General features: G+C 45.1%; 1 protein-coding gene across 7 annotated transcripts in view; it reads left to right on the forward strand.

Moving 5' to 3' along the window:
• LOC141096855 (actin-like protein 6B) overlaps positions 1–24,927 on the forward strand; it is a 75,287-nt gene that overhangs the window by 36,127 nt on the left and 14,233 nt on the right. For 6 of the 7 annotated variants that reach the window (XM_073583686.1, XM_073583685.1, XM_073583688.1 and 3 more), the window contains 4 exons: positions 780–841; positions 23,118–23,232; positions 23,317–23,397; positions 23,634–23,729. In XM_073583686.1, coding sequence (XP_073439787.1) covers positions 780–841; positions 23,118–23,232; positions 23,317–23,397; positions 23,634–23,729 — 354 coding nt within the window. Of the gene's footprint in view, positions 1–779; positions 842–23,117; positions 23,233–23,316; positions 23,398–23,633; positions 23,730–24,448; positions 24,829–24,927 lie in introns of those variants that run through there. The other variant, XM_073583691.1, reaches the window with a different exon arrangement.

Genomic DNA, 24,927 nt, shown 5'->3' on the forward strand with positions numbered 1-24,927 from the left:
CTGTATGTGCGAGCGTACACTGTATATGCAACAGTGCACTGTGCAAGCGCACGCTGTATATGCAAGTGCGCGCTGTGTGTGCGATGGTGCACTGTGTGTGTGAGCGCACTGTGCGAGGTGTGTGTGAGGGTGCACTGTGTTTATTGGTGCACTGCATCTGCGAGGGTGCGCTGTGTGAGCGAGAGTGCACTGTGTGCGAGGTGTGTGTGAGGGTGCGCTGTGTGAGCGAGAGTGCACTGTGTGCGAGGTGTGTGTGAGGGTGCGCTGTGTGAGCGAGAGTGCACTGTGTGCGAGGTGTGTGTGAGGGTGCGCTGTGTGAGCGAGAGTGCACTCTGTGCGAGGTGTGTGTGAGGGTGCACTGTGTGAGCGAGAGTGCACTCTGTGCGAGGTGTGTGTGAGGGTGCGCTGTGTGAGCGAGAGTGCACTGTGTGCGAGGTGTGTGTGAGGGTGCGCTGTGTGAGCGAGAGTGCACTCTGTGCGAGGTGTGTGTGAGGGTGCACTGTGTGAGCGAGAGTGCACTCTGCGAGGTGTGTGTGAGGGTGCGCTGTGTGAGCGAGAGTGCACTGTGTGCGAGGTGTGCGCAAGAGTGCGCTGTATGTGCAAGGATGCACTGTACACGTGAGGGTGAAAGCTGTATGCGAGGATGTGTGCTGTGTGTGCGAGAGTGCGCTGTATAAGACTATGTGGCAGTATGTCAGTGTATGATTGTGTTTGCGAGATGATGAGGGCAGTAGTTGTCTGGGGATTTCTGTAATGTCTCCTCCCGCTTGTATCTTCAGGAGGTGATCCAGGACTTTCAGGCTTCTGTCCTACAAGTGTCTGACTCCCCGTATGATGAGCAGTAAGTGTAGCCTTCATATCTATCTCCCACCTGTGCCGGATGCAGCACTACATGCCGTTCATGATAATATAATCCATATATATAGTGCTCATCATAAATTAGTACACCCCAACACATGTGTCAGAAAACGTTTAGTTTCCTCTCTGGATCACCATTTTCTATGGGACACTGTACTACAGAACACTCCACAAACGTCGGCCATTGTGGGCAAGTAAGATTTGCTATTTTTCTAACAAATTAATTCAAGACCATGTTGCAAAAATGAGTACACCCTACTCAAAGCTAAAGTTTAGGCTACAAAATTCAAGAATTCCCCCCTCACCCCAGGTCAGTGTGATCCTTCATTACACCGGTGTTCAGCAGACGGGCGACTATAAAGCGTGATACCTAACACAGTAAACTCCTGTTGGCAGCGGATTATTCAGGATACTCTCCAAGCATGTGACAACAGAGCTTCATACTCAGAAACAATCAGGAACAATATATGATAAGCTTAATAGATCAGGAATAAATCATTTGTCTGTCTCTATCTGTGCAGAATCTACAGCAGGCTGCTTCTCTCATACACAGACACAGGAAAAACAGGAAATACAGTCACGTGCTCTCCCTGTGTGAGCCTCTGGGAGTTTTTTTTTGTTCTAACTTTATGAACAGCATACAAATCTAGCAACTAAACACTGATAGACAGGAATGGAGTTGTTGCACCAAACATATTCCAGCACCCCCACTCAACAACTACTTATCCTGTTATTCCCATTGCGGTTCTGAAGTCCACAAACTTGGCTCTTGATAATGACTTTGTCAGACCATCGGCTATCATCTTGTCAGACTCGCAATGAACAAACTCGAGTACACCACGCTCCACTAAGTCACGTAAGTGGTGATGTTTTACATCACTGTGCTTAGTCCTTGCCCTAATCTTCTCACTGCTGGCACATTTAATGCTTCCTTGCTTGTCCTCATGGATACTGTTGGCTGAGCTAATGGCTTGCTGAAATCTTCCAAAAGTTGTTTCAACCAAATTTCTTCTTGACTTGCATAAGCAGCAGACATATATTCTGTTTCTATAGAAGATAATGTGACTGACACTTGTTTTCTGCTGGACCAAGAATCTGAAGTTTCTCTTAACTTGAACAAGTAACCACTTGTTAATTTCCGATCACTTGAATCTGCATCCGCATAACCTCTGAGAGTGAGATCTCCTGATGCAGATATCTAAAGATTTAGCCTTTGAGTTTCTTTAAGATATTGAAGAATTCTCTTAATTGCATTCCAGTCTCTTTGGCGTGGCTTGCTTACACGTCGGCAGAGAATTCCGACTGTGGCTGTGATATCCGGACGAGTTGTGCTTGCTATGTACAGAAGCGCCCCCACTGCTTGTCTGTAACTCATAGCTGGGTTATTATTTATTTGTATAGCACCATTAATTCCATGGTGCTGTACATGAGAAGGGGGGTTACATACAAAGTTATAGATATCGTTAACAGTAAATTTACAATGACAGACAGGTACAGAGGGGAGAGGACCCTGTCCTTGTGGACTTACATTCTACGGGATAGTGGGGAAGAGACAGAAGGTCGGGGGTGCAGCAGCTCAGGTGGTGATGAGGTGGCAGCTCAGGCAGTGGTGAGGTGGCAGAATGGTTATTGCAGGCTGTAAGCTTTCCTGAAAAGATGGGTTTTCAGGTTCCGTTTGAAGGATCCGAGGGTGGTGGATAATCGGACGTGTTGAGGCATGGAATTCTAGAGGATGGGGGATATTCGGGAGAAATCTTGGAGGCGGTTGTGTGAGGAGCGAATAAGTGTGTAGGAGAGTAGGAGGTCTTGGGAGGATCGAAGATTACGTGAGGGAAGATATTGGGAGATTAGTTCAGAGCTATAGGGAAGGAAAAGGTTGTGGATGGCTTTGTAGGTCAGTGTTAGTAGTTTGAACTGGATTCGTTGGGGAATTGGGAGCCAATGGAGGGATCTGCAGAGGGGAGAGACAGGGGAGTAGCAAGGAGAGAGGTGGATTAGTCGGGCAGCAGAATTGAGGACAGACTGGAGTGGTGCAAGAGAGTTAGCAGGGAGGCCACAGAGGAGAGTGTTGCAGTAGTCAAGGCGGGAGATGATGAGGACATGTACAAGAGTTTTAGTAGATTGAGGACTGAGGAAGGGACGGATTCTGGAAATATTTTTGAGTTGGAGGCGACGGGAGGTGGCAAGAGATTGGACGTGTGGTTTGAAGGACAGGGCAGAGTCGAGAGTTACTCCGAGGGAGCGGATTTCAGGTGCAGGAGAGAGCATGATGCCATTTACCATAATAGATAGATCGGGTAGGGAAGATACGTGAGATGGAGGAAAGATAGTGAGTTCAGTTTTGTCTGCGTTGAGTTTTAGGAAGCGAGAGGTGAAAATGGAGGATATGGCTGATAGACACTCCGGGATTCTGGACAGCAGAGAGGTGAAATCTGGGCCAGAGAGGTAGATCTGAGTGTCATCTGCATACAGGTGGTACTGGAAGCTATGGGACTTGAGTTGTCCTAGGCCAAGAGTATAGATGGAAAAAGGTAGGGGCCCCAGGACAGAGCCTTGGGGGACTCCAACAGAGAGTGGTGGGGGTGGAATCCAGATTGCAGGATGTCAAGGAGGGAGTTAGATGAGAGGTGGGAGGAAAGTTGAGCATGGACGTGCTGTTCAAGGAGTTTGGAAGCAAGCGGAAGCAGTGATATGGGGCGATAGCTGGGCATAGCAGTTGGGTCATGGTTTGATTTTTTGAGGATGGGTGTTATGGTGGCATGTTTGAAGGCAGAGGGGAAGGTACTAGAAGTTAGGGATAGGTTGAAGAGATGGGTTAGGGCTGGAATGATCATGTTAGTGAGGTTGAGGAGCAGGTGGGAAGGGATGGGGTCAAGTGCACAAATGGTGAGGTGTGATTTGGAAAGTAGATGAGCAAGCTCTTCTTCCGTGATGTTGGAGAGGGAGGTTATTAGGGAAGGGCAGAGGTCTGGTATGTGGAGTGGTTGGGGTGGTGGAACTGTAAAGGTTAGCAGATCTTCTCCTTACAACTTTAAGTAGGACGGATCCATTGGTGTTGACGCACCGTTGGCTTCTGACATTCCAAACTGGTTTAGGATTGCAGAAATTTTAGAACTTTAGTTGAGAAGAAAACTCCCATCTTCCTCTCTCTGGATTTGGATTCGGATTCCCAAATAATATGTCACATTTCCAAGGTCTTTAGTCTCAAAGTGCTGGTTGAGAATTTCACCTAGCTTTGCAATTTCCTTTTCATCTTGATGACACATGATTACATATAGGAGAACAGACATCCACTCCTTCACTACATTTTTCGTATACAAACATGGATCAGCTTGAGATCTTTTAAATCCTTCATCCATCAAAACTTTGTTCATTTTCGAGTCCCAAGCTCTCGCTGACTGCTTTAGTCCATAGAGAGATTTTTGCATTGTACAAACAAGGTGCTCTTCACCCTTTTTAATATATCCCTTGGGTTGGCTCATGTACAACTCTTCTTCAATGTCACCATGTCGGAAGGCTGTGTTGATGTCAAAATGTGTCACTGTCATCTGTTGAACTGCAGCTACGGACAAGAAAATGTAGCATCATAAGCTTCATACTTTTGCGACCAATCTTGCCTTAAACTGGTGAACTTTACCTTCTGAGTCATATTTGTTTTTGAAGACCCACTTCCATCCGATAGCACTTTTTCCTTGTGGTAGCTCAGTAAGCTCCCATGTCTGGAGTTGGTGAAGGGACTCCATCTCTTCATTAGCAGCATTTATCCTCTTCTGCTTCTCATGGACAGGCAGTTTTTGCATCTCTTGCCATGACTTTGGCTCTGGTTCAGGAAGTGTTCTGACCATATAAGACAGGCGTTTAGCTGGGTTACCTTTGTTTGGCCTTTCTGATCTCCTGACTGGAGGTTGACTTGGTTCTTCTGTGTCTTCCTTGGTGGCTTCAGAGCTTATCTACACTTCAGTGTTTTCCTTTTCGGCATCTGGGTTTGGTGATTGAGATTCCTGTTCTTTTTTCTTAGGTTGAATAACTGGTGTAACTTCATGGAATTTGAGCGATACAGAGTTTTCATCAGTCACTACATCTCTGATGATTGTTGCTGTGTTGGTCTCTGGGTGCAGGATTCTGTATTCCTTTTGAGTTTCGCTATAGCCCACCAGGACTCCTTGCTTTGCGTGTGATTCCCACTTGGAACATTTTTCCTTGGGGACATACACAAATGTTTTGCTTCCAAATATCCTGAGGTGCTCCAGATTAGGCTTCTCGCAGTTCCATAGCTCATATGGAGTTTTATTTGTGGCTTTACCTGGCACTCTGTTTTGAAGATTGCAAGCTGTCCAATACATTGTAGGTAGAGTCGCATCAAACAACATACTTCTTCCACTTTCTCAGAGAGTGCGGTTCTTTCTCTCTGCAATGCCATTTTATTCTGGTTGTATGGAATGGTTGTCTGGAACACGATTCCATCCTTTTTCAAAATGGTTTGCACCTTACCCCTTGTATATTCGGTTCTATATCTGCACGCAGGGCTTTTGGCATTCTTCCAAATTTGGTAAACACTACAGCAAGATATTCTTCAAGTTTCTGTGGAACTTCATCCTTACTGTGAAGCAGGTAGGCGACTGTATATGTGGAGTAGTCATCAATAAATGTGAGAAAATATCTCATCTTGCTTGGAGTTTGAACACTCATTGGACCACATACATCTGTATGTATCAGATCCAGAGGCTGTGCAGACCTAGTGGTGCTTATTTTAGGATTTTGTGGACATGTAAGACAGCTTGTGCACTTATCATTTCACTACACTGGTTGATTTCAATACCATTTGTAAGTTGAGTTGGCTTCCTTCCTGCTTCTGGGTCCCTGTGCCCAAGACGTCTGTGCCATACATGGATACAGTTCTTAAGCAGAGCTTGTCTAGCAATGTACACTCTTTTTATTGCATTTTAGCTAATAATAAAGCCCATCTTGGATTTTTCCTTCTGCAAGAGTGTGACCCGTCTTTGACATGATGCAGCTGTTATCTCTAAAAGTAGCTACATTCCCCTTTTGCTTGAGCTTCTTTACTGACAGGAGATTGCTTTCAAGGCTGGGAACATAGAGAACATCCTTTACTGGGATCTTTCTGCTTTGTGCTGAGGAAACTGGACAGTGGAGATAGCTGTCTCCTACTCCATCTGAAGTCATATAGTGACCAATAGCTAAGATGACCGTTTCTGATTCGCTTTCATTAAGGTCAGTGAAGAAATACTTGTTATTTGTGATATGGCTGCTTGCACCAGAATCTATACACCATATATGATTTGCAGATGGGCTTCAACATATGCAGAATCTTCCTTTTAACCCTTTGATGACTGTTCTGTTTTTTAAGCTGACTCATTCTTGCTTTCCAAATTCTGCAGTCTGCTTTAAGGTGGCCGGGCTTTTTACAGACAAAACATTCACGGGTTTCTCTTAGATTGCTCTTATGTTTAGGGAAATCCTGTGTCTTTAATGCTGTTTCTGTTCTGGATTCATTACTGCTGCTTACATGCTGTGTTTTTCTCTTGAATTCATCCACAAGTTTGCCTTTAACATACTGTAGTGTCAGCTCATCATCTGGCCGTGCATCTAGTGCAGTCACGAGTGTGTCATAACTGTTATGAGCTCATTTTCTCGTTCACCTTTGATGTCCGATGAACTCCCTCTGCTGGTGAAAGGAGGTGGTGAAACTGATTTGGATGGGAGAAACCTGTCACCTGAACAGGTGGATTGCGATTGGACATCCGGAATCTCTGAGTGGATATAAGGCAGCCGACGCCCTGTAGGGTTGTTGGTGATTTCTCTGCTCTGAGCTCTGGCCTCCAGTTCAGTTCCTGTCTTCGAAAGCTAAGTTTTTCCTCTGTTGTTCCATGAGATTTTGTCTGATTTGCTTAGTTTTGTGTTCAGCCAGCCCCGGATGGGGCTTTGCTGAATTTCCATTTTTGTCCCTGATCGGTTAATTCTCTTTTGCTCTGTCTTTAGAATACAGTTGTGGCCAAAAGTATTGACACCCCTGCAATTCTGTCAGATAATACTCAGTTTCTTCCTGAAAATGATTGCAAACACAAATTCTTTGGTATTATTATCTTCATTTAATTTGTCTTAAATCGAAAAAACACAAAAGAGAATGAAGCAAAAAGCAAAACATTGATCATTTTACACAAAACTCCAAAAATGGGCCAGACAAAAGTATTGACACCCTCAGCCTAATACTTGGTTGCACAACCTTTAGCCAAAATAACTGCGACCAACCGCTTCCGGTAACCATCAATGAGTTTCTTACAATGCTCTGCTGGAATTTTAGACCATTCTTCTTTGGCAAACTGCTCCAGATCCCTGATATTTGAAGGGTGCCTTCTCCAAACTGCCATTTTTAGATCTCTCCACAGGTGTTCTATGGGATTCAGGGCTGGACTCATTGCTGGCCACCTTAGAAGTCTCCAGTGCTTTCTCTCAAACCATTTTCTAGTGCTTTTTGAAGTGTGTTTTGGGTCATTGTCCTGCTGGAAGACCCATGACCTCTGAGGGAGACCCAGCTTTCTCACACTGGGCCCTACATTATGCTGCAAAATTTGTTGGTAGTCTTCTGACTTCATAATGCCATGCACACGGTCAAGCAGTCCAGTGCCAGAGGCAGCAAAGCAACCCCAAAACATCAGGGAAACTCCGCCATGTTTGACTGTAGGGACCGTGTTTTTTTCTTTGAATGCCTCTTTTTTTCTCCTGTAAACTCTATGTTGATGCCTTTGCCCAAAAAGCTCTACTTTTGTCTCATCTGACCAGAGAACATTCTTCCAAAACGTTTTAGGCTTGTTCAGGTAAGTTTTGGCAAACTCCAGCCTGGCTTTTTTATGTCTCGGGGTAAGAAGTGGGGTCTTCCTGGGTCTCCTACCATACAGTCCCTTTTCATTCAGACGCCGATGGATAGTACGGGTTGACACTGTTGTACCCTCGGACTGCAGGGCAGCTTGAACTTGTTTGGATGTTAGTCGAGGTTCTTTATCCAACATCCGCACAATCTTGCGTTGAAATCTCTTGTCAATTTTTCTTTTCCGTCCACATCTAGGGAGGTTAGCCACAGTGCCATGGGCTTTACACTTCTTGATGACACTGCGCACGGTAGACACAGGAACATTCAGGTCTTTGGAGATGGACTTGTAGCCTTGAGATTGCTCATGCTTCCTCACAATTTGGTTTCTCAAGTCCTCAGACAGTTCTTTGGTCTTCTTTCTTTTCTCCATGCTCAATGTGGTACACACAAGGACACAGGACAGAGGTTGAGTCAACTTTAATCCATGTCAGCTGGCTGCAAGTGTGATTTAGTTATTGCCAACACCTGTTAGGTGCCACAGGTAAGTTACAGGTGCTGCTAATTACACAAATTAGAGAAGCATCACATGATTTTTCCAACAGTGCCAATACTTTTGTCCACCCTCTTTGTTATGTTTGGTGCGGAATTATATCCAATTTGGCTTTAGGACAATTCTTTTTGTGTTTTTTTCATTTAAGACAAATTAAATGAAGATAATAATACCAAAGAATTTGTGTTTGCAATCATTTTCAGGAAGAAACTGAGTATTATCTGACAGAATTGCAGGGGTGTCAATACTTTTGGCCACAACTGTATATCAGAGTGCTGATATAGGGATTTGGAAGTCTAGTGACTTCAGGGCTGTTTTTCCTATCAGACGTGTTGGGACATTTTTGGTAGGGTTTTTGCGGATTGCAGCCAGCATCGTTTGCTCTGCCTGTATTTCTGTCTGTGTTTGTGTTTTCATCTGTTTTCACCGTCAATACATGTTGGGGGCTGTCTATTGCTTTGGGGTCTGATTTCACCTTTCTTTAGGCTTATTTAGTTCTCCGGCTATGACGAGGCATCTAGGACCACCGTAGGAACGCTCCACGGCTATTGTTAGTTGTTGTGAATAGGATCAGGGGTCTGCAATCCGCTAGCTACCAACCTCTCCGGTTTTCTGGACTTAGCTTGTATTTTTGTTTTTTCCTCGTCCGGTGACTCATTCAGAGCAGAATCACCAGCCATACCGCAGATTCTAGGGAACTCAATAGCAGGAAGGAATTGTAAAAAAAAAAAAAAGTGTCAGAATTTTTTTTTTTAATGTATATTTTTTCCTTTTTCTCTGGGGCCATAGGAGGAATTTTTTTTTTCTTAATGGAGATTAAGCAATTGTCTGATCGTGTGGAGCAGCTTGCAGCTGAAGTGCGGGGAATTTCTGCCTGTCTTGCTCATTCACATGCTGCTGAACCAAAGATTCCTACTCCTGATGTGTTTTTTGGGGATCGGTCTAAATTTTTGAATTTTAAGAATAATTGTAAATTATTTCTTGCCTTGAAGCCTAAGGCTGAGTTCACACGTGGCGTTTTTTTCGCGTTTCCGCGGCGGTTTTAACCGCGCGATTTTGCCGCGAAAACGCGAAAAATAAGCATCCCATGCATTCCTATGGGACTCTGCAATGCTGTGCTAATGCTGCGGTTTTTACCGCAGCGGAATCGCTTCACGGTAAAAAACGCAGCATGCTCATTATTTTGCGGAATCGCAGCGATCCCGCACCCATAGGAATGTATTGTTCCGCTTCCTTCCCGCATGTGGCTGTGCACAACATGCGGAAAGTAAGCAGAACAATTGCGGATGGTACCCACAGTCCGGAGGAGAGGAGACTGTCCTCCGGGCTTTGGGTACCATAAACCTGTAAAAAATAGAATTATAAAATAAAAAATATTGTTATTCTCACCCTCCGATGTCCCGCGCAGCCTTCCCGCTTCTCTTCACGCTCCCGTTCCCAGTAGTCCTTTGCGAAAATGCCCGCGATGGCGTCCGATCTGGCGGGATCGCGAAGTCTCGCGGTCATTCGCGCGACGTCATCGCGAATGACCGCAAGACGTCGCGATCCCGCGAGAACGGACGTCATCGCGGGCATTTTCGCAAAGGATTACTGGGAACGGATGCGCGGGACGTCGGAGGGTAAGAATAACAGTATTTTTTATTTTTTTTTTACATTCTATCTTTTACTACTGATGCCGCATAGGCGGCCTCAGTAGTAAAATGTTGGTCACACTTGTCAAACACTATGTTTGACGAGTGTGACCAACCTGTCAATCAGTTCTCCAAGTGATGCTACAGATCGCTTGGAGAACGCTAGCATTTTGCAAGCTAATTACGCTTGCAAAATGCTAGTTTTTCCGCGGGAAAATCGCGGGAATTTAAAATGCGATTTTCCCGCGGAATGGAATTCCGGAACGCTCGCGGTAATTTCCGCGAGAGTTCCGGTACGTGTGCACACAGCCTAACTTATCGGGGAGCTCTGCGCAGCAGGTTAAAATTGTCATCTCTTTGCTGCGCGGCGATCCCCAGGATTGGGCGTTTTCTTTGACACCTGGTGATCCTATTCGAACAAATGTGGACGCATTTTTTCAAGCCTTGGGGTTGTTGTATGATGAACCTAATGCTATAGATCAGGCTGAAAAGACCCTGCTGGCATTGAGCCAGGATCAGGATTCTGCAAAGTCGTACTGTCAAAAATTCCGAAAGTGGGCGGTCCTTACTACCTGGAATGATGGTGCCTTGGCAGCTCTCTTTCAGAAGGGTTTGTCAGAAACCGTAAAAGATACTATGGTGGGATTTCCTGTTCCCTCTGGTCTTGACGATTCAATGTCATTAGCCATTCAGGTTGATCGGCGTTTACGTGAACATAAAATTACACGAGAAATGTTGCCACCTGTTGAACAAATGTCTGAACCTATGCAATGTGATAGAGTTTTTTCCAGAGAGCAGCGTCAGGAGTTCAGAAGGCGTAATAAGCTGTGTTTTTCCTGTGGAGATGCCTTGCATATTATTTCTGTCTGTCCTAAACGAGAGAAACGCTTTGCACACACGTTTTCTGTTGGTGGTGTTCAACCTAAGTTTCTTCTGGCAATTACTCTGATCTGCTCCCTGTCCACATTTTCCACTAAGGCTTTTGTGGATTCGGGAGCAGCTCTGAACCTGATGGACTTCGATTTTGCTAAACGTTGTGGATTTCCTATGACACCTCTGCAGACGCCTATCCCTTTGAGGGGTATTGATGCTACTCCTTTGGCGAAGAATAAACCTCAGTTTTGGACCCAGGTGGTAATGCGGGTCGCCCCAGACCATCAAGAAAATTGCAGATTTTTGGTGTTGCATAATTTGCATGATACCATTGTTCTGGGATTTCCCTGGTTGCAAATCCATAATCCAGTTTTGGATTGGAAATCTGTGTCTGTGGTGAGTTGGGGTTGTCGGTGTGCTCTTAGGGACGCTCCTGTTTTCTCCACCTCTCCTCAGTCGCATGATGTTCCTGACTATTTGGCTGATTTTTATGATGTATTTAGTGAGAATGAGTCTGCGTCCTTGCCTCTTCATAGGAGTTATGACTGTGCAATTGAGTTGAGCCCTGGGTGTAAATTTCCCAAGGGTCGACTTTTCAATTTATCTGTACCCGAACACGAGGCTATGCGATCCTATATTAAGGAGTCGTTGGAGAAGGGTCATATTAGACCATCCTCTTCACCCTTAGGTGCTGGTTTTTTTTCGTGGCCAAGAAAGATGGTTCATTAAGGCCTTGTATTGATTATCGTGCCCTCAACAAAATTACTGTTAAATATCAGTATCCGTTACCCCTGATTTCGGATCTATTCTCTAGAGTTAAAGGTGCTTGCTGGTTTACCAAGCTTGACCTCAGGGGGGCGTATAATCTTATTCGCATTAAGCATGGGGATGAATGGAAAATGGCGTTTAATACTCGGGAGGGACATTGTGAGTACCTGGTGATGCCTTTTGGGCTCACTAATGCCCCTTCTGTCTTCCAGTGCTTCATGAATGATATTTTCCGAGACTTTGTGGATAAATTTTTGATCATCTATCTGGATGATATTTTGATCTTTTCCAGGGATTGGGACTCTCATGTGGAACATGTTCGGACTGTGTTCCGGATTTTGAGGGAGAATTCCCTGTATGTTAAGGGATCGAAATGCCTTTTTGGTGTGCAGAGGATTTCATTTTTGGGATTTATTTTGTCTCTGTCAAGTATTGAAATGGACCCGGCCAAGGTACAGGCCATTTATGATTGGGTTCAGCCCACTTCTTTGAAGGCCCTCCAGAAGTTTTGGGGTTTTGCTAATTTTTATCGTAAATTTATAGCTAATTTTTCTGGTATTGCCAAACCATTGACTGATTTGACTAAGAAGGGTGCTGATGTGCTGAATTGGTCTCCAGAGACTGTTTCTTCCTTTCAGGAGCTGAAGCGGAGGTTCACTTCTGCTCCGGTTTTGCGGCAACCTGATGTCTCACTCTCGTTTCAGGTAGAGGTGGACGCTTCTGAGATTGGTGCAGGAGCTGTTTTGTCCCAAAAAGATCCGGTAACATCTAACATGAATCCCTGTGCTTTCTTTTCCCGAAAGTTCTCCCCATCTGAGCGCAACTATGATGTGCGGAATCGGGAACTGTTAGCCATGAAATGGGCATTTGAGTAGTGGAGACATTGGTTGGAGGGAGCTAGACATCAAGTCGTGGTCCTCACTGACCACAAGAATTTGATTTACCTTGAGTCGGCCATACGCTTGAATCCTAGACAGGCCAGGTGGGCCTTGTTTTTCACACGTTTTGATTTTGTGGTCTCTTTTCTTCCGGGCACTAAGAATATCAAGGTAGACGCCCTCTCTAGGAGTTTCTTTGCTGATTCTCCAATTGTGACCAAGCCTGCTACCATCTTAGGCGAAGGGGTAGTTCTTTCTGCCATCTCGCCCGATTTGAGACGTGCTCTGGAAGAGTTTCAGGAGGACAAACCTGAGCGTTGTCCCATTGGAAAATTGTATGTTCCTGACCAGTGGAGGAAGAGAGTAATGTCTGAAGTTCATTGCTCCGCATTGGCTGGTCATCCAGGTATTTTTGGTACTAGAGATATGGTGAGTCGGTCTTTTTGGTGGCCCGCCTTATCTCGTGATGTCAGAAATTTTGTGCAGTCCTGTGGGACTTGCTCCCGGTTTAAACCTTGTTCTCGCTCTAGTGGGTTGTTGATGCCTTTGCCGGTGCCCAGGTGGCCATGGACCCATATTTCAATGGATTTCATCTCTGATATGCCTGTCTCTCAGAGGATGACTGTTATCTGGGTGATTTGTGATAGATTCTCTAAGATGGTCCATCTTGTACCACTCCCTAAGTTGCCGTCTTCCTCAGAGTTGGTGCCCTTGTTTTTGCAACAGGTGGTTCGCTTGCATGGGATTCCTGAGAACATTGTATCTGACAGAGGAGTTCAGTTTGTTTCCAGATTTTGGAGGACTTTTTGTTCCAAGCTGGGAATTCAGTTGTCCTTCTCCTCTGTGTTTCACCCTCAGACCAATGGGCACACTGAGAGAACAAACCAGACTTTGGAGTCTTATTTGAGATGTTTTATCTCTGCTGATCAGGATGATTGGGTCTCATTTTTGCCCTTGACGGAATTTGCTTTAAATAATAGAGCTAGTTCTGCCACTTTGATGTCACCTTTTTTTTGTAACTTTGGGTTTCATCCTCGATTCTCTTCAGGGCAGGCGGAGTCTTCTGCCTGCCCAGGTGTTGACACTGTGGTGGAGAGAATGCACCAGATTTGGGACCAAGTGGTGGATAAGTTGTCTCTCTTCCAGGAAAAGGCCCAGCGGTTTTCCAACCGGCATAGGACCATTGGTCCCCGGTTTAAGGTGGGTGATATGGTTTGGTTGTCATCAAAGAATATCTCTATGAAGGTGGCTTCTCCAAAGTTTAAACCTAGATTTATTGGACCTTACAAGATTTTAGAGATTCTTAATCCGGTCTCTTTTCGATTGGCTCTTCCTGTTACATTTAAGATCCATAACGTGCTTCATAAGTCTCTGTTGAAGAGGTTTGTTGAGCCAGTAGTTCCTGTGGTGGTACCTCGTGACCCTGTATTGGTTGAAGGTAATGTGGAATATGAGGTTGAGAAGATACTGGATTCTCGTATGGCTAGATGGAGACTCCAGTATTTGGTTAAGTGGAAGGGTTATGGCCAGGAGGATAATTCTTGGGTCTCTGCAGCCGATATTCATGCCGAAAGATTGGTTCGTGCTTTTCATCGGGCCCATCCTGATTGGCCTGGTGGCGTGGATGAGGGTTCGGCGACCCCTCAAGGGGGAGGTACTGTTATGAGCTCATTTTCTCGTTCACCTTTGATATCCGATGAACTCCCTCTGCTGGTGAAAGGAGGTGGTGAAACTGATTTGGATGGGAGAAACCTGTCACCTGAACAGGTGGATTGCGATTGGACATCCGGAATCTCTGAGTGGATATAAGGCAGCCGACGCCCTGTAGGGTTGCTGGTGATTTCTCTGCTCTGAGCTCTGGCCTCCAGTTCAGTTCCTGTCTTCTAAAGCTAAGTTTTTGCTCTGTTATTGTTCCATAAGATTTTGTCTGATTTGCTTAGTTTTGTGTTCAGCCAGCCCCGGCTGGGGCTTTGCTGAATTTCCATTTTTGTCCCTGATCGGTTAATTCTCTTTTGCTCTGTCTTCAGAATATATTGGAGTGCTGATATAGGGATTTTGAAGCTAGACTTCAGGGCTGTTTTTCCTATCAGACCTGTTGGGACATTTTTGATAGGGTTTTTGCGGATTGCAGCCAGCATCTTTTCTGTCCTTTCCTATCTAGTTAGTTGGGCCCCATCGTTTGCTCTGCCTGTATTTCTGTCTGTGTTTGTGTTTTCATCTGTTTTCACCGTCAATACATGTTGGGGGCTGTCTATTGCTTTGGGGTCTGCTCTGGGGCAGTTTAGATTTCCCCTTTCTTTAGGCTTATTTAGTTCTCCGGCTATGACGAGGCATCTAGGACCACCGTAGGAATGCTCCACGGCTATTGTTAGTTGTTGTGAATAGGATCAGGGGTCTGCAATCCGCTAGCTACCAACCTCTCCGGTTTTCTGGACTTAGCTTGTATTTTTGTTATTTCCTCCTCCGGTGACTCATTCAGAGCAGAATCACCAGCCATACCGCAGATTCTAGGGAACTCAATAGCAGGAAGGAATTGTAAAAAAAAAAAAAAAGTGTCAGAATTTTTTTTTTTAATGTATATTTTTTCCTTTTTCTCTGGGGCCGTAGGAGGAATTTTTTTTTCTTAATGGAGATAAAGCAATTGTCTGATCGTGTGGAGCAGCTTGCAGCTGAAGTGCGGGGAATTTCTGCCTGTCTTGCTCATTCACATGCTGCTGAACCAAAGATTCCTACTCCTGATGTGTTTTTTGGGGATCGGTCAACATTTTTGAATTTTAAGAATAATTGTAAATTATTTCTTGCCTTGAAGCCTAACTCATCGGGGAGCTCTGCGCAGCAGGTTAAAATTGTCATCTCTTTGCTGCGCGGCGATCCCCAGGATTGGGAGTTTTCTTTGACACCTGGTGATCCTATTCTAACAAATGTGGATGCATTTTTTCAAGCCTTGGGGTTGTTGTATGATGAACCTAATGCTATTGATCAGGCTGAAAAGACCCTGTTGGCATTGAGCCAGGGTCGTGATTCTGCAGAGTCGTACTGTCAAAAATTCCGAAAGTGGGCGGTCCTTACTACCTGGAATGATGGTGCCTTGGCAGCTCTCTTTCAGAAGGGTTTGTCAGAAACCGTAAAAGATACTATGGTGGGATTTCCTGTTCCCTCTGGTCTAGACGATTCAATGTCATTAGCCATTCAGGTTGATCGGCGTTTACGTGAACATAAAATTACACGGGAAATGTTGCCACCTGTTGAACAAATGTCTGAACCTATGCAATGTGATAGAGTTTTGTCTAGGGCGCAACGTCAGGAGTTTAGAAGGCGTAATAAGCTGTGTTTTTTCTGAGGAGATGCCTCGCATATTATTTCTGTCTGCCCTAAACGAGAGAAACGTTTTGCACACACATTTGCTGTGGGTGGTGTTCAACCTAAGTTTCTTCTGGCAATTACTCTGATCTGCTCCCTGTCCACATTTTCCACTAAGGCTTTTGTGGATTCAGGAGCGGCTCTGAACCTGATGGACTTAGATTTTGCTAAACGTTGTGGGTTTCCTATGACACCTCTGCGGACACCTATCCCTTTGAGGGGTATTAATGCTATTCCTTTGGCGAAGAATAAACCTCAGTTTTGGACCCAGGTGGTAATGCGGGTCGCCCCAGACCATCAAGAAAATTGCAGGTTTTTGGTGTTGCATAATTTGCATGATACCATTGTTCTGGGATTTCCCTGGTTGCAAATCCATAATCCAGTTTTGGATTGGAAATCTGTGTCTGTGGTGAGTTGGGGTTGTCGGTGTGCTCTTAGGGACGCTCCTGTTTTCTCCACCTCTCCCCAGTCACATGATGTTCCTGACTATTTGGCTGATTTTTATGATGTATTTAGTGAGAATGAGTCTGCGTCCTTGCCTCTTCATAGGAGTTATGACTGTGCAATTGAGTTGAGCCCTGGCTGTAAATTTCCCAAGGGTCGACTTTTCAATTTATCTGTACCCGAACACGAGGCTATGCGATCCTATATTAAGGAGTCGTTGGAGAAGGGTCATATTAGACCATCCTCTTCACCCTTAGGTGCTGGTTTTTTTTCGTGGCCAAGAAAGATGGTTCATTAAGGCCTTGTATTGATTATCGTGCCCTCAACAAAATTACTGTTAAATATCAGTATCCGTTACCCCTGATTTCGGATCTATTCTCTAGAGTTAAAGGTGCTTGCTGGTTTACCAAGCTTGACCTCAGGGGGGCGTATAATCTTATTCGCATTAAGCATGGGGATGAATGGAAAATGGCGTTTAATACTCCGGGAGGGACATTTAGAGTACCTGGTGATGCCTTTTGGGCTCACTAATGCCCCTTCTGTCTTCCAGTGCTTCATGAATGATATTTTCTGGGACTTTGTGGATAAATTTTTGATCATCTATCTGGATGATATTTTGATCTTTTCCAGGGATTGGGACTCTCATGTGGAACATGTTCGGACTGTGTTCCGGATTTTGAGGGAGAATTCCCTGTATGTTAAGGGATCGAAATGCCTTTTTGGTGTACAGAGGATTTCATTTTTGGGATTTATTTTGTCTCCGTCAAGTATTGAAATGGACCCGGCCAAGGTACAGGCCATTTATGATTGGGTTCAGCCCACTTCTTTGAAGGCCCTCCAGAAGTTTTGGGGTTTTGCTAATTTTTATCGTAAATTTATAGCTAATTTTTCTGGTATTGCCAAACCATTGACTGATTTGACTAAGAAGGGTGCTGATGTGCTGAATTGGTCTCCAGAGACTGTTTCTTCCTTTCAGGAGCTGAAGCGGAGGTTCACTTCTGCTCCGGTTTTGCGGCAACCTGATGTCTCACTCTCGTTTCAGGTAGAGGTGGACACTTCTGAGATTGGTGCAGGAGCTGTTTTGTCCCAAAAAGATCCGGTAACATCTAACATGAATCCCTGTGCTTTCTTTTCCCGAAAGTTCTCCCCATCTGAACGCAACTATGATGTGGGGAATCGGGAACTGTTAGCCATGAAATGGGCATTTGAGTAGTGGAGACATTGGTTGGAGGGAGCTAGACATCAAGTCGTGGTCCTCACTGACCACAAGAATTTGATTTACCTTGAGTCGGCCATACGCTTGAATCCTAGACAGGCCAGGTGGGCCTTGTTTTTCACACGTTTTGATTTTGTGGTCTCTTTTCTTCCGGGCACTAAGAATGTCAAGGTAGACGCCCTCTCTAGGAGTTTCTTTGCTGATTCTCCTATTGTGACCAAGTCTGCTACCATCTTAGGCGAAGGGGTAGTTCTTTCTGCCATCTCGCCCGATTTGAGACGTGCTCTGGAAGAGTTTCAGGAGGACAAACCTGAGCGTTGTCCCATTGGAAAATTGTATGTTTCTGACCAGTGGAGGAAGAGAGTAATGTCTGAAGTTCATTGCTCCGCATTGGCTGGTCATCCAGGTATTTTTGGTACTAGAGATTTGGTGAGTCGGTCTTTTTGGTGGCCCGCCTTATCTCGTGATGTCAGAAATTTTGTGCAGTCCTGTGGGACTTGCTCCCGGTCTAAACCTTGTTCTCGCTCTAGTGGGTTGTTGATGCCTTTGCCGGTGCCCAGGTGGCCATGGACCCATATTTCAATGGATTTTATTTCTGATATGCCTGTCTGTCAGAGAATGACTGTTATCTGGGTGATTTATGATAGATTCTCTAAGATGGTCCATCTTGTACCACTCCCTAAGTTGCCATCTTCCTCAGAGTTGGTGCCCTTGTTTTTGCAACAGGTGGTTCGCTTGCATGGGATTCCTGAGAACATTGTATCTGACAGAGGAGTTCAGTTTGTTTCTAGATTTTGGAGGACTTTTTGTTCCAAGCTGGGAATTCAGTTGTCCTTCTCCTCTGTGTTTCACCCTCAGACCAATGGGCAGACTGAGAGAACAAACCAGACTTTGGAGTCTTATTTGAGATGTTTTATCTCTGCTGATCAGGATGATTGGGTCTCATTTTTGCCCTTGGCGGAATTTGCTTTAAATAATAGAGCTAGTTCTGCCACTTTGATGTCACCTTTTTTTTGTAACTTTGGGTTTCATCCTCGATTCTCTTCAGGGCAGGCGGAGTCTTCTGCCTGCCCAGGTGTTGACACTGTGGTGGAGAGAATGCACCAGATTTGGGACCAAGTGGTGGATAAGTTGTCTCTCTCCCAGGAAAAGGCCCAGCGGTTTTCCAACCGGCATAGGACCATTGGTCCCCGGTTTAAGTTGGGTGATATGGTTTGGTTGTCATCAAAGAATATCTCTATGAAGGTGGCTTCTCCAAAGTTTAAACCTAGATTTATTGGACCTTACAAGATTTTGGAGATTCTTAATCCGGTCTCTTTTCGATTGGCTCTTCCTGTTACATTTACGATCCATAACGTGCTTCATAAGTCTCTGTTGAAGAGGTTTGTTGAGCCAGTAGTTCCTGTGGTGGCACCTCGTGACCCTGTACTGGTTGAAGGTAATGTGGAATATGAGGTTGAGAAGATACTGGATTCTCGTCTGGCTAGACGGAGACTCCAGTATTTGTTTAAGTGGAAGGGTTATGGCCAGGAGGATAATTCTTGGGTCTCTGCATCTGATATTCATGCCGAAAGATTGGTTCATGCTTTTTCCTGATTGGCCTGGTGGCGTGGATAAGGGTTCGGTGACCCCTCCTCAAGGGGGAGGTACTGTTATGAGCTCATTTTCTCGTTCACCTTTGATATCCGATGAACTCCCTCTGCTGGTGAAAGGAGGTGGTGAAACTGATTTGGATGGGAGAAACCTGTCACCTGAACAGGTGGATTGCGATTGGACATCCGGAATCTCTGAATCTCTGAGTGGATATAAGGCAGCCGACGCCCTGTAGGGTTGCTGGTGATTTCTCTGCTCTGAGCTCTGGCCTCCAGTTCAGTTCCTGTCTTCTAAAGCTAAGTTTTTGCTCTGTTATTGTTCCATAAGATTTTGTCTGATTTGCTTAGTTTTGTGTTCAGCCAGCCCCGGCTGGGGCTTTGCTGAATTTCCATTTTTGTCCCTGATCGGTTAATTCTCTTTTGCTCTGTCTTCAGAATATATTGGAGTGCTGATATAGGGATTTTGAAGCTAGACTTCAGGGCTGTTTTTCCTATCAGACCTGTTGGGACATTTTTGATAGGGTTTTTGCGGATTGCAGCCAGCATCTTTTCTGTCCTTTCCTATCTAGTTAGTTGGGCCCCATCGTTTGCTCTGCCTGTATTTCTGTCTGTGTTTGTGTTTTCATCTGTTTTCACCGTCAATACATGTTGGGGGCTGTCTATTGCTTTGGGGTCTGCTCTGGGGCAGTTTAGATTTCCCCTTTCTTTCTTTAGGCTTATTTAGTTCCCCGGCTGTGACGAGGCGTCTAGGACCACCGTAGGAATGCTCCACGGCTACTGTTAGTTGTTGTGAATAGGATCAGGGGTCTGCAATCCGCTAGCTACCAACCTCTCCGGTTTTCTGGACTTAGCTTGTATTTTTGTTTTTTCCTCCTCTGGTGACTCATTCATAACACATAACTCTCTAGAAGACCTCTTAATAGAAGTACAGCAACATGAAAATCTTTGATTTCTTCTCCAATACCCCTGAGACACTCCACAATCTCTAGGGTGTTTCTTATATAGTCCTGCATATTCTGTCCATCACTTAGCTTAGACTGATACAGCTTTCTCATGAGATAGAGCTTATTGCTGAGATTTGATCTTCCATGCACTTTCTGTAACTCATCCCACATCTCCTCTGCAGTTTCACACATGCATATAAGCACAATCTGATTTTCGTCTACACTGAGGGAGATCGTTCTTTGTGCTTTCTGATCCATCTCTAGCTAGTCATCTTGTAATGGATAAGGCACTTGTTCCTGAGTATATTTCCATGTACCTTCTCTTATGAGCAGCATCTTCACCTTGAATTTCCAGGACTGGTAGTTCTGGTCAGTGAGGCTTGGCACTGAGAACTTGACAGGATTGCTGCTAGTGGACATCTCTTTTGCTCTGTGCTGCTTTTGCTGTAAGCTTCTGCTGCTGTGTTACTCTGGGGTTCTGTGTCACTCTGGGCCCATAACCTGTTGGCAGCAGATTATTCAGGATACTCTCCAAGCGTGTGACAACATAGCTTCTTTATTTAGGAACCAACAGGAACAATATATGATAAGCTTAATAGGTCAGGAATAAATATTTTGTGTGTATCTGTGCAGCATCTACAGCAGGCTGCTTCTCTCATAAACAGACACAGGAAAAACAGGAAATACAGTCACTTGCTCTTCCTGTGTGAGCCTTTGGAAGTTTTTTTTGTTTTGTTCTAACTTCATGAACAGCATACAAATCTAGCAACTAAACACTCAGACAGGAATGGAGTTGTTGCACCAAACATATTCCAACAACCCCCCTGCCCAATACATGTGTCAGCAATGGCACCACATGGAAGAGAAATGTCATTAGACAAAAAAAGGTGAAGGCTACAAGGAGATCAGCGAAGCTTTACTGATCAGTCAGATACTGGAGAAAAAGTGATAGAAAATGTAAGAAAGATGGAGCTGCAGCTTCTCACAGAGATGTCCAACAACCACGGAAGTGACCACCAAAACAGGAGTGTCTTGTGAAGAGAAAAGAAAAAAAATCTACATGTAAGCTCCCTGCAGTCATCTAAAGAAGTAGAAAGCCGAACCGGGGGACACAATCCAGAGCACACTGCAGAGGAGCCGCAGCATTGGGGACATCCATGGAGGAAGCCACTCATAAAGCCCTGGCACATAGCCACCCACAATGAAAGCTAAAAAATATTCTATAAAGCCCAGAATGTGGAAACTGTTCTTGTGTCCAGTGAGATAATGATTAAAATCTTATCCTTCATAGGGGTGTACTCACTTATGCAAGCACTGTGTGTGTTTGTGTGTATGTATGTATATATATATATATATATATATATATATACTAGCTGAAGAGCCCGGCGTTGCCTGAGCATAGTAACCAACTGTGGTTAGTTATAACAAATTATAATGATTAAATTGCACATAAAAACCGTGCATCTAATCCTGTCCTGTGTGATACTGTCTTCTGAGCTGTGTATCTAATCCTATCCTGTGTGATACTGTCTGCTGAGCCATGTATCTAATCCTATCCTGTGTGATACTGACTGCTGAGCTGTGTATCTAATCCTATCCTGTGTGATACTGGGCTCCCCCTGCAGTCTGTGTCAGAGGGTGGTCTGTGTTGGCATGGTAATAAATTGTGTTATTTCCAGCTTTACAGAAGGGCGATAACACCATAGAAATGATAAGAATAATAGGCAAAATTGTTTGGTGAATTGGAACGCGCGGGGTTAAAATTTCGCCTCACAACCTAGCCTATGACGCTCTCGGGGTCCAGACGTGTGATGGCTGTAGCTGCGATGGTGCACATGCCAGTCCCGGACATACACACATACATACATACACTTTTTCCCCATTATGTACCTAGGGGCAAAATTGTTTGGTGAATTGGAACGCGCGAGGTTAAAATTTTGCCTCACAACATAGCCTATGACGCTCTCGAGGTCCAGACGTGTGACTGTGCAAAATTTTGTGGCTGTAGCTGCGACGGTGCAGATGCCAATCCCGGACATACATACATACACACACACACACACACATTCAGCTTTATATATTAGATATATACTGTATATAGTTATGGTTGAAAGTGTTGGCACCGTGGAAATTGTCCCAGAAAATGAAGTATTTCTCCCAGAACATTATTACAATTCCCCACATTTTGTTTTTCTCAAGTTTATTTCCTTTGTGGTGTAAAGATCTGAGGTTTGGGGTTGTAATAATCATCTAGGCAGCTAACGACACAACTATTCTGTATTCCTTACATCCATGGTTGTACAACAAATCCAGGAAGTATCCAAAGTACAATGTCCTCAGTCCACAAGTTCCCTTTCCCGGGGCCGGTGGTCCCACTGCCCTTCACCGTCTCCCAACTTTTGGCTGGCCCACAGATTTCATATCTCCTGTCATTATAGTCTGTAGGCTTCTCCAGATGACAGCAGAACCAACGTCCATGTATCCAGGACCAACAATCCTTAAGAAAATTTGTGAATGCCAGATGACAGATCCCTCAACTGTAGCAGGAGGATCCAGCCCAGCCGGCAACTGATCTCCAAAACTCCATAGATCATCCATTCATCCCAGCTTGGATCCTCTCCCTTCAAAGTCACTCCAACAGCTGCTCGTCTTCCTTGGCTTACTGTCAGTGTATGAAACATTGATTCCTGAGGAGCAAGAAAATCATTAATAAAACACAGCAAGAAAATATCTAATAAACCACAGCCATCTACCTGGAGTTGTCATAAAACCATGGATGGAAGGAACACAGAACAGTTGCGTCGTTACCTGCCAATGTGATTATTACAACCCACAACCTCAGATCTTCACAACGAAGCTTGTGGATGGTGATAGGAAGCGACTGAGCGCAGATATTTATTCCAAAGGGCGTGACTAAATATTAAGGAGGGCGCCAACAGTTCTGTCCGGCCCATTCTTGGGAAATTGTCTTTTTTCTCTGTTTTCTGTGTTGTTACAATGCACACAAAGGAAATAAACCTGAGAATAAGAAAACCTGGGGAGTTGTAACAATGTTCAGGGAGAAATGCTTCATTTTCTGGAGCAATTTCCAGGGTGCCGACACTTTCGGCCATGACTGTATGTCCTAGTGACACATAATTCAGTCTCATTACGACTCCCGTCTCCTCTCTGAAGAGTCGCTGCTCAGATGCCAACTGTCCATTACGAGATGCCCAACGGGTACAACACGGACTACGGAGCCGAGAGACTGCGCATCCCGGAGGGACTGTTCGACCCGTCCAATGTAAAGGTCTGTGATCATAGCCATGGCCACAGCGTAGTACGGACCCCGTGTGATGTCGCACATATCATGCACGGCTGCTCTTTTCTGCAGGGTCTCTCCGGGAATACGATGCTCGGCGTGGGACACGTGGTCACCAGTAGTATCGGCATGTGTGATATAGACATCAGGCCTGTAAGTGTCGGACACCATATATACAATGTGAGTGTATTTATATATGGGGCAGGGGCCGTGCCACTAGGAGGGTCCTCATCACAGATAATCAGACATGTCGCCTGCAGCTGGTTTTCGCCAGTATCATCTGACCTGCCCCAGATTGGGCGCCTGCAGGAGGTGACAACCTGTGTGATGGCCTTTGGTGCCCTGAGGAGTGTGGAAAAGTCAAGTAATGCCCCCATGTTGTTCCACAGGGTCTGTACGGCAGTGTCATCGTCACTGGGGGGAACACTCTGCTCCAGGGCTTCAATGACCGGCTGAATCGGGAGCTGTCACAGAAGACCCCACCGGTAAGGTGATCAGATGATCGGGGGGATGTCTTTCTGATGGTCTCCCTGAGTCTTGGTACTCCTTGTACACACATGATTTCCATAAAGGTTTTCTGCATCCTAAGAGCCGCAGTCATCGCTGATCTGTACCCCTGATGACTACGTATCCCACGGTGCCTCACTTAGGTGGGGGTGAGTGGACCCCATCTATCAGATCAGTCCACGTTAACGGCAGCTGTAGGCAAGAAGCTACATGATCGGAAGCAGGGTAGAAAAAGGTGGCCCTGACCAGTCTGAACAGCACCATAACCCTGTAGGCACGGAGCCTCCATACAGCTGTGGATCACAAGGAGACTGCACTGGACATAGGGAAGAGCGAGAAACACGGAGATTACAATGTTCTTCTCCACGCTGTATTATGCTGACAGGACAGTGATAAGGCAGACAACGTCCTCTGCACATAACCTCACAGGTTTCACCTCACCAAGCTTCCTCAGGGCTTTGAATCAGAAACATCCACACCCGGTAATAAAACCTTGATATCAATTATACAAGCAAGGTTCATAAGAAAAAGAGGAAATACTATAAAATAAAAAATATATATTTATCATTAATCTATTAACTATTATCTATCTAGCCATTATGTATGTATTATCTATTTATCATCTATCTATTATCTATCTATCCATTATTTATCTGTTATCTATCTATTACCTGTGGTGGAATGGCTGAATGAGAAGTTGTGACCTATAATAAGGAGGATCTGCCGGTGTTCAGAGAGACTCTACATTACAGACGTCCTGGCATCATGCCCCCAACTGAAGAAATACAGAGCTGCCTCACTGACCATCACTGAACCCTCAAAGACATCTAGAGAATCCAAGATGGGACAATCAAGTCACCTGGCTTCGTACATCAGTGGACTGTCAGCTTCCTAAGCTTGTCATTACCTCCTCACTGTGGGGGCCCACCAGAAGCGGGGAGCCACTGGTGGGGGTAATTGTTAGCGGAAGGGTGAGACCCTGTAATGTGCACTATCTTGGGGTATTTGCTGGGACTGTTCTGTTTGCTATTGTGTGTTGGTGGCTCAATAAATTATTGCCACACTGTTTTACCCTCACCCTGTGTTGTCTGAGCAGTGTTCTGCCCACGGGGAGAGAGAGCAGGGTTCAGTGGTATGAGCCCTGGTCCATGCAGTCTTTCTAAAGACAGCCGGGCC

The sequence above is a fragment of the Dendrobates tinctorius genome, unplaced genomic scaffold (genome assembly GCF_039654945.1).
Source record: "Dendrobates tinctorius isolate UK_male_01 unplaced genomic scaffold, ASM3965494v1 ptg000080l, whole genome shotgun sequence".
Taxonomy (NCBI): domain Eukaryota; kingdom Metazoa; phylum Chordata; class Amphibia; order Anura; family Dendrobatidae; genus Dendrobates; species Dendrobates tinctorius.